We start from the raw sequence: 14,238 nt of genomic DNA, 5'->3' as shown, positions 1-14,238 counted from the left end.
CTCATTTCATTGCAGCAGCATTCATTTATGGTGGTGTGTGATTTAGCATGGGCCCAGCATGAGTTTTATGCCATTACTGTTGGTTTTTATTGCAGAAGAGACTCTTTGAAAAAAGCACAGCAAAAGACGCTGGAGGAATACCTGAGCCCCCAGAAAGAAGAGGCATGAATTTAAATGACTTTGTGGTGCTTCCTAACAACAAGGCTAAATCCATCAAGCTCAATGCCAGGTAAGATGAGATAAGATCAATGATGTGATTTAAGGCATTTGGTAGAAGCCCATTAGGGTTACTTGGTTGCCATACTATTTCCATCTGTTCCTATTTAATTTCTGCCTAGGGAACAGTTATTTCAAAAAACAGAGTTTCGGGGAACATAAACCTTGAGACCTGGATTCTGATAGTTTTCAGTACACTGTATTTGTTATCTTCATAATGTCCAATGCAAACTCAGTCCAATCTCCTATTGTAGTTTCTCATTTGCCAGCAGGTAATTGACTGAATTGATGTCTGGCTTGGTGGTACCCTGATCCAGTGACTAATTGATTAAAGTATTGATCAGTCATGGCAACAGGGATCTACTAGTGCAGCAGATGAATTGAACATATTGATGAGAGCCTGGCTGTCCAATTCGACGGAGTAGGTCATTTGTATGATTGATTGTTGTTGATTGATTGATTATATATGTGAGTGTGTGTGTGTGTATGTTGCCATAGGAACCTGCAAGAACTGCAGATGGAGACCGTATCTCTGGCCCAGGAGAGCAAAGAGATGGAGGAGAAACTGCAACAGCTGAAACAGAGCATGAGTAAAGAGAAGGAGGAGAGAGGGTGAGTATCAGGATCACAGTTGGTGTACTAGAGGAGGTGGGGGGCAAACTTGAGTGGGAAAGTGAGAATGGAAGTAAGATGGTGGAAAGCACCAGACAGAAGGAGACAGGATGAGTAAAAAAGGGAGAGAGAGAGGAGAGGATAGTAAACAAGTATGTGCAGGATGGGCTGCAGCAGCTTTAACAGAAAACACAAAAGGGGGAGATGCATATTCCTGAACCAAGTTTCAACTCACTGCACTGATCATTTTACTGCTCCTTGTGTTGTCTGCACTCCATCATGTGTTATTAGTTTGTTGTGGTTTGACTTGTGTTGGATTTTATTTAGTAAACCCATCTAGCGCCAGGGCTCGAAGGATGGAGCTGCCCATCTGTCAGTCTATCTGGCTGTCCAACTCTTTTACCCAGAGCATGATATCTCAACAATTATGATTGATTCCCATAAAATTGAGTACTTAAATATTCTGCATATAGTATTTGATTTAGCATGTGCTTGTATTGAAATTATACCATTATCATGGTCTCAGTGACTGTCAGTGTCTGCTTAAAAATTAATATAATAATGTCAACATTTTCACATAGAAAAGAGAGGGTGAAAAGAGATGGAGGAAGGCCAAGAATTACAGGAGGTAAAGGGAGGGATCAGAGAAGAATGAAAGGGAAGAGCTAAAGGGAAAAGGGGAGTGTTGAGAGAAAGTGTATACAGCAGACTTTCTATGCAGAAAAACATCAAGTTCAGCCTGCCACAGCTAAACACAGAGGGAGGGAACAGAGCAGGTGACTAATGGAGAGACTGAATACAGTGAGAGGGGTAGAGAAGGTGGGAAAAAGACTGCAACAGCCATAAAAGAGCAAAGAAAGGAGACATAGTAATAGATAGAGAGAATAAATGACAGAGAGAGGGAGGTCAATGACTTCTCTACCTGTAAAGGTCAAGGTAAGGTTTCCGAGGAAGGAAAAAAGGAGCAGTCAGAGAATTGAAAAAAGCCACTCATAGATAAAGTAGGCTCATGCTCATGTAGTCGACTATTCTAAAGGTCAGTGGAGCCCTACCGACACTTGGTCCGAACAACTTGTATCCAACATTACTCATATTTTCCATTCACAGGAATCAATGGCCAACAATGTTACCGAAAACTGAAAGTCAATAATGGGAAGGCATTTTTAGCACAGGTGGAGGGCATAAGAATGAGTAAAAATATATAGGGAAAGCATTTTATGTTAAAATGAGCCTTAAAATAAAAGTAATAAAATTATAAAAACATGACAAGCATTGACCCAAGTAAGGTATTTGTTTTTAGTTTTTATTTCCTTACTTTTCCCAATCATAATCAGAACTACTAACTACTTATTCTGATTGTGCCTGTCTGCAGTGTATTTTGTTTGACAAGCTTTTGTTCAGCCCCTGTAATTGTTGCTGTCTTTTCAATAAGGCTTAAATTTCTTTGCAACATACAATATATCACCTGTCACAACTCTTCAGAGTAATTACAGGGGATTTTCTGGTCCATCACATGCACTGTTGCCCAGTCAATGCTTGTATTTAATTCCATAAATACTTATCAAATATTTATTTCTTTTTGAGAGGCTAAGGCAATGATAAAAGCAGGAATTACACAAGCCAGTGATAAGGTAAGAAATGACTTTCAGTAGCAGCAACAGAAAGTTTCAGTTGAGCACAGACATGTGTGCTTTTCGAGAGGCTTGTAAAAATCACTCCTCAAAACAGATGAACTGCACGTTATTCCTATGATACAGTTCAGTGAGCATTCAGATCACAAGCAGCTGCCCTTCAGTTAGAAGTTGAGTTGTAAGTCTGCGTTTCTGAAAAAAAGAAAAAAACAAAACAAAAGCAAGAGTGCACTTATGACAAAGAATACAATACTTACATAGATTTGAAATAAATACAATTTCTCTGAGATTTTGCATTTTAATCCCATGTGGATCCACATTAATAATAAACCATAACTTGTTTTTTTTCACCCATTTCTCTATAGTTTATCTCTCATATCTCTCATTTGATGACTGAGGTTTTTTCATATTGAACAGAGAGGGTTCATATTCAAATAAGTCTAGGCTGAACTTGGTGAGATCATAGGAACACAGCGTAATCATGTTCTCTTAGAGGTAGATTTATTTTCCTCTTTTAAAAGTCAGGTCTGCACATAATGAAATTGCCTAAGTCACTGTGCAAATGATTAAAAGCAATGGAAACAGACTTTTCTGCTAGTCCCCAACATTTCCTTCTATTTCCATGTTCTCACTTTAGTTTTGTTTGTTATTCTGTTTTGATGACCAACAGTGGGCAGAATACAAAAATAGTTGTTTTATTTGTGATAAACACTTTCTATAAAGTTGTTGTGGATATATGTTAGTGATGAACTGGCTGTCATAAGACCACATCTGCTGTTACAGATTCAAGCATGAATACAATGGGACTGCTAACACATAGTGCACAGGCACATACACACAGAGACACACAAACACATGCTGCCACAAATTTATACTGGCCCATTACTGTGTGAATGTCTGTGTGTATATAAAACTATTAAAAATGTAAAAATCTTACATGCGCATCTTCACATTAATTTAAAATAGATTGGATAACACACACACACACACACACACACACACACACACACACACACACACACACACACACACACACACACAATAGCATTTATTTTCTCTCCCCATTTCATTACAGAGTATGTACCTTCCATTATCCAACAAATTCAGATTGAGGGGCATCCCAGCCTGTGTGAGCAGGAAATTAATTTGCAGAATGAAAACAAACACTGGTTATTAATGTGATTGTTTTATTCTCCATTCCTAGGTCACCTCATTTCATCTCATTTCATCTCATTTCATTAATAACTCAGAGATGTGTTACCCAATGTGAAGTTATGGAGAACAGTGTAATAGGGGCGTATATCACAATATATGAGCACATAACTCAGAGACAGCTTTAGGGAGAAGCAGAGTACGTATATTACACACAGACTTCAAGACTTCAAATAGTAACAGCCAGAAAAGGGGACACACACATATACACACAAACACACATTTACAGGCAGCACAGCTAATTACAGTATCAGTGATTTAGAGCTGAGGTATGATGAGAGGCACTCTTTCCACATGAGGCATTTCTATCATTTCAAATTCATACATCATCACAAACAAGGAAATGCTCACTGTAGATTATAATTGTAGGTTAATGTATTTAATGTTTTTGCAGATGTGTGTGTATATGTCCTAGTATATGAACACTACTTTGTTTCTCTGTGGAGGCCTAGCCCTAATTAAGAAACCATACATCAGCATGGGGATAGGGCCGTCTTGTCCAGGCTGCACAAACGATAAGCACATAAACAGCATTACCTGTCACACTGAAATACTGCAACATTTACCGCTCCGCCGGCCCCTCGATACGGATACGTGTGTGTGTGTGTGGCTGCCTGTTTGTGTATTTTTGATACTAGCTCTCCATAAATAATAGAAGTTTTGTTTGTGCGTGTTTTTGAACACCTTGCAGGCGACAGTGGGTACTGCTTTTTTTTTTGGGCTAATTTCTGTCTTGTGTACTTAATCAGTAAAGACACGATCAACTGGACAGGAATCCTGCTTGAGCCCCATGTCTTTGAAGTATTACAGCATAATCTTTGACTTACTTTCAATATATTTAACATTTGTGTGTGCGCCAACTTGAAACAAGTGGAAAGATACAGCAGGAATTTGTGTATGAAGGTAGGAGAAAGATTCAGCTGACTCAGCTACTAAGTTTGAACAGATTAAATGGTGAACTCTGTGTATGATGTGGCTGAGAGGACACTGCTAACAGGTAAAAATTATATTTTGAATTTTCTCATTTTTACTTTGCTGTTTAGAAAAATTAGTTAACATTTCATTTCAGATTGGCCATTGTTGATTAGAAATGCTCTGGTGATTTGTTTTCATGTGCAGTGGTGTCACTTATCGCTTTGACTGTGCAGAGCTGTTGTCAAGGAGAGCAGCATTTTAACACCTTTTTCATTTCTAGTGCCACTGCTGGTTAAAGATGAAGATGGGAAGCAGGGACTCTATCATTCACAGCAATTCCTTTGAATCAGTTGACATGGATCAGATGATTAGTTGTGCTACTGCCTTTCAAGTTTAACATACTGCCATATTTTTTTATCAGTTTTTCCAAACCCAGTTTGTGTTGTATATTTGCTCTCTATTGGAAGAGGATGGAAGGTAGAAGTAAAGTTTGTAGGATATGTGATAAAACTGAAACACATGAACTTGGATTGAAGAGCAGTCGAGGAGTAAATTACATTATTGGATACTAAGATAAAAGAGATACACATGTCCTGTCAGGCTGTTACAATTGGACTTCACATTAATGTAGCTACAATTCCCTCCTGTCTTTTATCTGAAAGCTGTGTGTAGTGATGCAGCAGACCTTTAGATGTGTAACCCAGCTTAACATTTTGAATCAATTAATTAGTACACCTCTAATGAAATAGAGGAAACAGTTTCTCATCAGTTCCTCTCATTGACATGGGAAAAAGCAGACAGGGATGAGGTTTTTGGTGGTTAATCAGGTGTTCTGGTGTATAATGTGAAGGTTACCTGGATTCTCTTTAAGCTTCCTCTGTCTCTTCCTCACAGAACATGTGAGTGTGTCTTTGAAAAGTCTTTCCTGAAGATCTTCAAGCTGTATTTATGCCTGTCCGTCTCTTAGATCGCAGAGCTCCCGCAGTAGATGAATGTACGCACCCAAAGAATAGGCGTACAAATTCAGTTTGCTGAGAGGAGGTGTGGTATAATCAGTTTGTGAACTGTACACAGGCGATAATAAAGCCAGACCGGCAGCTTGGAGCAAATGCAGTATAAATACATCATTCTCTGTTTTGGCCCGCCGAGCCACAGATTTAATGTAGCTTTGTCTTTAGGCCTACATGGCTTATAGACACTAGCTCTTGCCTTATCTAAAAGTACAGTTGAGGTTCCCTCTTTCCTGCTTCCTTTGCTTTCTCTTTTATTTCTGTTGGCTCTTTATTTATTCCCATTTTTTTGTCTGTATATGTAGTTGATTTATGTCTTTTGGCTCCTTGTGGCACCTGTTTCAGTCTGTGATCTGACACTGTTCATGCCGGACTAAAATGTTTGAATGTTTGTGTTTATATGATTCTGTTTCTAAATCTATCTTGCCTTTGGTAAGTTTCTTTCTTTCTATCTGAGCCCTTTTTGGCCTGTTTCTCGTCTCACAAAGGGAGAGAGGAAACTGAGAGAAGACACAATTATTTTGGCATTAGAATTTGAAGTGGATGTCCATATGCATGTGCGGGGCTGCAGATTTTGTCCATTCTCCCTTTGGGTGAGACGGTCAGTTAAAGGTGATAGCTGTGTGTGTGTGTGTTTGTGTGTATGTCCTTGTGTTTGCCAGGTTTCATTGCAGTATATCTGTGTATCATTTGGAAGTGTGAGCTTGCACTAAGCTGATGTGAAACACTGCTCACTGTTTCTCCTGCTTTGACTTTGATAAAGAATGACGAGCTGGTATTTGGTGTTGTGATGTTTGTTTCCAATATGCAAGTTGTGACACAAAAGTTGTCATCTGCTATCCATTCACTACACAGTGAAAGGTGCACAGCGATGTGCAATAGTAGTGTGTGAATATGTATGTGTATGTGTGTCTATTTTTTCTCTGTGTAACAGGTATAGCCAGGTCACTGCGTGTAATTCTCAATGCACTTTTGGCTTTGCATTGACTGAAGTCAACAAAATCTCTCTCTCTCTCTCTCTAGTGTGTGTGTATTTCTCTGTTTGTAAGGAGAAACATTGACTGTGGGAATTTGTCTGTGTTTGTATGTTTCTAAACTTTAAGCCATTATGATTTTGAAGTGTTTGTTTACTCATTCGTATACAGTGTGTGTTGATTTCTGTGTGGATAAGATAATGAGATCTTTGCCAATGGAAAGTCCACAGAGATACACAACAGACAAACACACTTTATCTCTCCAGGTTGCTTGTCCTGAGGGGACACCCTGTCATCCTGCACCGACAGGGGTTTGCCTCAACTGTCTCCCCTAGCGACAGTCCAGTTGCCAAGGTGATTTCGCCAGGGTGATTACCTGACGCCCACCCTCAGTGTCAGCACAGCACAGCAACGGTGTCAGGGGTGTTGGCAACGCTTGCCATCACATATACACACACACACACACACACACACAGACAGATACACAGAGACACACTCTCACACACACAAATAGCGTCTGACTTCCTGCGCCTTGACAGGCTGCCAGCTCAATCCAAAATAAACTTCTTTCAAAGACAGCCAGACATCACAATAGCATAAATAGCATAAATAATTCAACAACATGAGCATGAATAACTCATGTCTAAATGAGGAGGCCTCTCCACTTCTTCACTTTTCTGCATTTGACAGGCATGTCCTGCATGAGTGTATGTGTACATGCATGCATTCGTGTGCACATTTGCATTTATGTTCTTGTTTTTGAATCTGCATCTATGTCTGTATGTATTCATTTTTGAGTAGGTATAAATCCTGTAACCTCTCATGTTCTGTTGAGTGACGTTCAATAGACCTTCATTGTCTACAATTTATCTAGGCAAAGCCAAAGTCTTGTGTATATGTAAGGGTGTGTGGCAAAGTGCTTTCGCCAGCTTAACAACACAAGGACCGTGTTGTAATAGATGAAACACTCTTTTCCAATAAATGGAACAATGTGATTTTTCTTTCTTCTTTTTTATGGATTTAGGCTGAGGGAGTTAGGATTTAGTTATGTCATGCTGTTACACCTTTTTCATGCTGATATTATTTTCCTTCCCTTTACATTACTTCCTTTTCTACTTGGAACTGTTTTTGAAATACCTTCACTTTCACCTTATTGGAAATGCAGGAATAGCAATGTGCTTGCATTGCAGTTTTTAATTCTTCCAAGTCTAATACAGTTTGAGAGAGGTTTTGTTCTGGCTTTCAGAGTTAATGTAAAATGTAAAAATAATTAAGTTTCTCTTCTATTCACTATGCTTTATATACTGTATAAACTGTATGCTATGTAAACAGTTATACCAAAACCTTTGGGAATTTCCCCTAGAAAAATGACAAAATAATATCTGTGTGTTTTGATATGTGTCTGTTGAGTTTTGTTGTTAATGAAGGATCTGTTATGTTGTCAGCTCCCATACTGAGATCTTCTAATGTAGAATGAATGAGAGTAATTGTTATATTTGGGAATATGTAAAATATCTCCTTTTTAGAAAAGAAAGGCTTTCTCTTTTCATTTAATTTTTGAAATTGTAGCTATGATACTGTAGATCCGCTATACAGGGGTTGTATTTCACGATATTTAAACTCTCTCCTTTTGTCACTCTGTCTGTTTAGGCATTCAGGAGGGTTTAGATGGAAATCTGGACAATGTGGTTCTTTAACCAGCAATGCTATAACAAACAGCACCAAGACGAACAAGGAGAACAGACTCCAAAAGGTACAACAGAAATCTATCTGTGTATGATGTGTTAATTTTGTCTGTGTATATGAGCCCACAATTGTGTTTGTGTTATGCTGTTGAGCTTAATGCAGTCAATTAAGACTACATTAACAAATGCTGTTGATATAAGATGATTGTGATATTTAGCAACTTTGTTCATTACTACTTGACACTAACATTCAGTACTTATTCTTGAACCTTTTTTCCTTCACCTCTGAGAAGCTTTTTCTGAGGATTACATGCACTGTAATAGATGTCTCCAAATTCCTGTTTTCATGTAGGCTGTGGATGTGCCATGTACCTGCATCCATGAAAATACTAAAAGTGTGCTACCACTCCTTCAGGGCACTGTGCATGGCTTGAGATAAGATTACACTTTGCACCCCGCCCCTTGATTAGAGGAATTATTGCCATAGATCTCAGGGGAGGAACCCTAATATCTTTGAGTTTACACTCCGAAAAGAGTAACTCATTTTCTAAAGTTTACTACTGCTTCAGAGGGAAAAAGACCAAGACTGATTTAATTTCTAGGATTTTAATTGTTGCAGAGGCCAGCTGCTGCTGTTAAATGTCCTCTTGTAAAAATACTGATTCTCATTGAGAGTCAACAGTCATAGTGTAGACTTTCATAATTTGTAACAAAATCTAAACATGAAAACGCTTAATTTCTAAATGCTTCATTGTGGTACATTCAAGGAGACTTAAAGTTGTTGTAGTTAGTTATGGTCAGTTGTCGGTTTGATAATACTAAAGAAATGTAATAAAGTATACATGAAGTAATTTTATGACACAGTCTGAAATTATATGGAAGAACCCCATGAAGCAAGTTTTTATATCTCCTTGACGGCGACAGCCAGTGCTGGAGTTTTTCCGGTTGTCCGTCCGTCCCTCCGTCCCATTCTCGTGAACGCAATATCTCAGTAATGCCTTGTGGGAGTTTCTTCAAAAACTGATTAGATTTTGATGGTCAAATGTTAAAGGGCAAGGTCATGGTGACCTCACAAAAATGGTTTTGGCCTTGTGAATGCAATATCTTGGGAACTCTTCAAGGGAAGCTCTTCAAATTTGGCACAAATGTCAATTTGGACTGAAGGAGGAACTGATTAGATTGTAGTGGTCAATGGTCAAAGTCACTGTGACCTCACAAAACACGTTTTTAGCCTCTTGAATGTGATCTCTCGAGACTGTCTTGAGGGAATTTCTTCAGATTTGGCACAAACATTCACTTGGACTCAGAGATGGACTTTTTTCATTTTTGTGGGAATAGGTCAAAGTTCACAATGACCACACATTATTGTGAATTCCAAATATCAGGAACTCAAGGATGAACTGATTAGAATTTGGTGGTCAAATGTCAAAGATCAAGGTCACTGTGATCTCACACATTTTTCGCCATAACTCATGAATTCATAGGCAAATTGTGACAGAATTTAACACAAATGTGTAATAGGATAAAGTTATGAAGTGATGACATTTTATATCCAAATGGTCAAAGGTCAACTTCACTGTGACATGATAATGTTCTGCAAAAGCACTTCTGGCCATTATCCATGCTGTAACTCAGGAAGTGGAGATTGTGACCATATTTCCTGCAGCTTGGCTGGCTGACAGAGGCAAACAAAGATGAAACAGTAATTCTGGTTGTTTATTTATTTTTTTGTACACTACAAAATGCAGCAATGTAAAAGTGAATACGATATAAGAGAAGTTGACATACACTGGGGTCCAAAAATCTTATCTTACTGTACATATGTACAAACTCAGGTTACTCACACCTACATACACACAAAAAAACTAAAACAAAAAAAGGCCAATGCAGAAGTTTTCGAAAACTGAGAGCTTATACAGCTGTCACCACTGATTTGTTTCTCCACGTCTCCTTAACAGCTGTCAGCAGGGAAGATGACGATCCGAGTGCTAAAGGATGAATCCCTGACAGGTCAGTAGCTTAAAACTACAACCTGGGCTTAAACTGTGGGTTACCTGTAGCGGGTAGACTGCACATAGATGTGTAGTCAAAAACCATTGGTCCTCTATACACTACCCTGAATTTCTTTCTCTCCTCCAAATTGAAGCTCAAGATCTGCTATAGAGCACCGCTCTGGGAACTGGTAGTGGTTCAGTTTCTTGCCCACAGTTACTTCAGTTAGGTGGATACTTGCTATCGCAGAGGCCAGATTGTGGAGTTCTTGTGTTAAAGGTTCTGTAAATTATCATCACTGTCCTGAGATGTTGCACTAAACCACCAGCATTTCAGAACAAATCAAATAGTTTGTCGACCACATCTCCAGGCTCCGTTTGGCCAACCTCCTCCTGTCATGTTTCTCAGCAAGGTGTCATGAAGCCCAGTTAAAGCGGCCACTAAACACACAACAAGCAGCACAACTGAATAAAGTTCAATCAGGAGAGACTTTGTTTGTGTTAACAAATAAACTTTTATTGCCATGTGCAAAACAAGAGAGGAAAAGTGACAAATATGAAAGTCTTTGGCAATAAGACCCATGATGTTGAGGTGTGGCTGTGTGAAATATAGGAAACCCCCTCAGGGTCTAAACACAGGTGGTGGTCCTGTTTAAATGAGAGGAGTAGCTGGAGATCTGGATGTGATGAGGAGTGATGGTGAGTTCTGCCTGAGACTGGATATGAAGACTGAAGGTGGATGGAGTGGAGGAGGTCGCATTGATTCACACTGGATATGAAAACCGGGGGTAAAAGGGATGGAGGAGGGTCGCAGCAAAATGCACTGAAATGACAGCTGACAGCAGGAGAGCGGTTGGATGGTTGAGATAGTGGCAAGATCTGATTGGTTGCTGAACATCTGAAGTCAGCTGATTACAAAGAGTGGGGTGAGAGAGGGAGAAACGAGAGAATTGTGAATGGAAGTGGAATAGAGAAAGTCTTCTTGACTGAACTTAAGCTAAGCTTCATTTAGAGAGAAAAAGAGCTCTCCATCGCAGTAAACCCAGAACAGTACAGATTCAGCAGTTGGACTGGGAAAGAAATTCAGCCTTGGACTTTTCTGCTGGACCAGGAAGCACACATGACACTGACTGAGCTGATAAAAACTTTATGGATATTTGAACGGTTCACCAGCCAACCTGGATTTGAGCCAGTAGGCCTCACGGCCAGTCTGCCTGTACTCTTGTCTTATCTCTTTCTCTGTCTCAGGTCTTTTTAGCCAAAAAAATTGAGTTTCTTCAGTGGAGTAAATTCTGGGCGGTCACTTTTACGTGAACCTTGCATCCTGCACTGTGTCATCTCACCTGTTATCGGTCCCTGTGTGTTTATAAATGTGGGGAGGTCGAACAGTTTAAGAGGGAGGGAGTCACATGCACTAACATGCATGTTTCTTTGGACTGGATACCAAAACAAAGAACAGAGAAGCTTAGATTACAACACACACAGAGGGGGTATGACTTAATTTTCTGCTCTGCTCAGGATGCCATTAATCTAGTATATCATTTCATACAAAATAGTTGTTTGCTCCTATATTATTGTTTAATTCTGTTTACAGAACCTTAAAGATTGATCTCTCTAAGCAGTGGCCAACCATGGAAGAATTATTAATGGTTTGAACATGCCTTAGTTACAAGATCACACCTTGAATCAGCATGTTTCAAAATGAGCCAATATTATGTAAAGAGCAACAGTAATATATGTTTTATTGTTATTTACTATAAATACATTCGACAGCAGTTGATAAAGATCCCATCTAGATGTATAAACATGTTGATTGTTAATGTTTTTCAACAAAAACCAGAAGCACTTCTGATTCTTGTAAAAATGGTCTTGTATAAACTATACTGCATCTCTCTGTTTGTCTTTACATTGTGTTCGACATGGCAGGTAGTCTGTTACATAAATATCTTTGAATGTCAATTATATTGAATTGATATTAAATCCCCTTTAACAACAGTATACTTGCTCTTTTTAGCCCCACCTCAGCCACCACCTCCACCTCCGACGACAAGAAAAAACAGGCTGAGGGGAACAATCTGTGGACAGTGTGAAGTCAAGACTGCTGGACTAGTATGCATACAAACACACATTAGACACACACAAAAGACACTGTATGGCTGAAATTCTTGTAACTCCAATGTTGGTACTTTTCACCTGACAAAATAATACACACATCATACACACACTGGGACCTTGTATTTGCCATATCTTCATGGGCTCAGCTCTGAAAAAATGTGTTAAGGGTATTTGTAAATTCATACCTCACACGCACACACAGACACACATACACACACACACACACACACACACACACACACACACACACAAGCACACACAAACAAACATTTACACATGGTTAATGCACCAAGAGTCAAATAACTTGACCTACACTCATTAACTAAAATGCTGAATCTTTCACTTTGTTTTTCTTTCTCTCTATTTTTTTACCGATCACTGTCCATGTGTTCATCTGTTCTTCTGCCCTCTGTCTCTTTCTATATTTCTGTTCTTTCTAAACTTCCTTTTGCATCAGCTGTTATCTCCCTCTCTCATCTCCCATCTCTTTGCATTATGTGCTTATCTGTCCTTTCCTCCTCTCACACTTTAACACCTTTCTGTCGTCCTTCCTACTTCTCCCCTTTTCCCTCTGCCATATCCCTGCCTGTCTGTCTGTCTTTCTTTTTCCACCCCCTCCATTGTGTTTGCCTGTCTTTTTCTCTCCTCTCCTTGCCTCTGTCTTGCTGTGGCTCTTCTGTCCAATCTGTTGGTCTATCTGTGTGTTTGTGTTTGCACTGATAACAGTTTAGCTGGATCCATTCATCGATACTTGAGACCTCTGAGGGCACCATTGTTTATTGTTTCTCGCTCTTCATCTACTACTGCTCAGGAGGAGGGACTGTGGCCTGCAACTGTATGTGTGAACAAGAGGGAGAGAGAGAGAAATGAAAAGCCTTAGTGTGTGTGTATGTGTGTGTGTGTATGTAGTGAACTGTGGCATACTGAGCTGAGTAATGCATGCTTGATGACCAGTCACTCCCACATCCCTGCCTTCGAAATCCTCAGCTACTCATGTGTAATTCCTTTCCTATGTCTGACTGCAAAGCCAGCAGAATTTAGTATTGAATAACTGATGCTTCTGAGAGACAGTGAGACAGAGAAGGAGAGGAATGGGAGCGAAAGAGAGATTGATAGATGGAATGAAGGAGAGGGAGGGGCTGAACTGATTCAGCTGACAGACACCATTTTTCTGCCCCTTTGTTTTGGAATAAGTTATTTTAAGTGCACCACACACACTGTGTCAAAATGTAATGTGGTAGTTTGTGCATTTGATTATGATTATGCTGAATTGTCCAGTGAAGGGCCCAATGCCCCCAGTGCCCCATAGTGATGGGCTTAATGCTTATAGTTGTCTGGGCAAGCACATACCCTAAATTCACACGCAAATACACACAATCTACTCACACACACACATTTTGGATAGCCCCTGTGCCCTATAATAATGGCAATATAGGAGAGTGTTATGACTCTATCCCTGCCATTATGTCTGGAACTGCACTTAACACAGATGTGCACACACAACCACACAATCAAATACACATGTGGGCATGTTTTTAAACTATGACACTATCAAAATCACGTGTGCACACATGCACACACTGCACGACTAGCCTTGTTCATTATTCCAGAATCATCCAGGCAAAAAAAGGACCTCATTTCCGTGCCACAGGAGAGCGCAGTGATGTGCCGCTTGCAGCCTGATAGGGATGCCTGGTCCCTGGGGATTGGCTGTAATTTATCCTCAGGCCTGAGAGGGGAAATGAGGCCCTGCTTTATGGGACCATTAAAAGGCAATGTTGCAGCTGTACACTAGCATGCGCACACACACACACGCGCATGTTCTTACACACAGAGGTGTGAGAAAGAAGGCCTAAAATGAATTTACACAATGTTAC

The 14,238-nt window shown here is 39.7% G+C and overlaps 1 protein-coding gene across 1 annotated transcript in view; it reads left to right on the top strand.

Moving 5' to 3' along the window:
* The first annotated feature begins 106 nt into the window (after nt 1-106).
* zbbx (zinc finger, B-box domain containing) overlaps nt 107-14,238 on the top strand; it is a 52,670-nt gene continuing 38,538 nt past the window's right edge. The window contains exons 1-5 of the mRNA XM_023402979.2: nt 107-229; nt 715-828; nt 8,221-8,323; nt 10,214-10,265; nt 12,261-12,355. Coding sequence (XP_023258747.1) covers nt 165-229; nt 715-828; nt 8,221-8,323; nt 10,214-10,265; nt 12,261-12,355 — 429 coding nt within the window. The 5' untranslated portion in view covers nt 107-164. The remainder of the gene's footprint in view (nt 230-714; nt 829-8,220; nt 8,324-10,213; nt 10,266-12,260; nt 12,356-14,238) is intronic.

The sequence above is a fragment of the Seriola lalandi genome, unplaced genomic scaffold, assembly GCF_002814215.2.
Source record: "Seriola lalandi dorsalis isolate HSWRI2012SDOR001 ecotype SW California unplaced genomic scaffold, Sedor1 jcf7180002054048, whole genome shotgun sequence".
In the NCBI taxonomy this organism is placed as follows: Eukaryota; Metazoa; Chordata; class Actinopteri; order Carangiformes; family Carangidae; genus Seriola; species Seriola lalandi.
The sequence above is the reverse complement of the archived record's forward strand: the minus strand, read 5'-3'. Positions and strand labels throughout refer to the sequence as shown.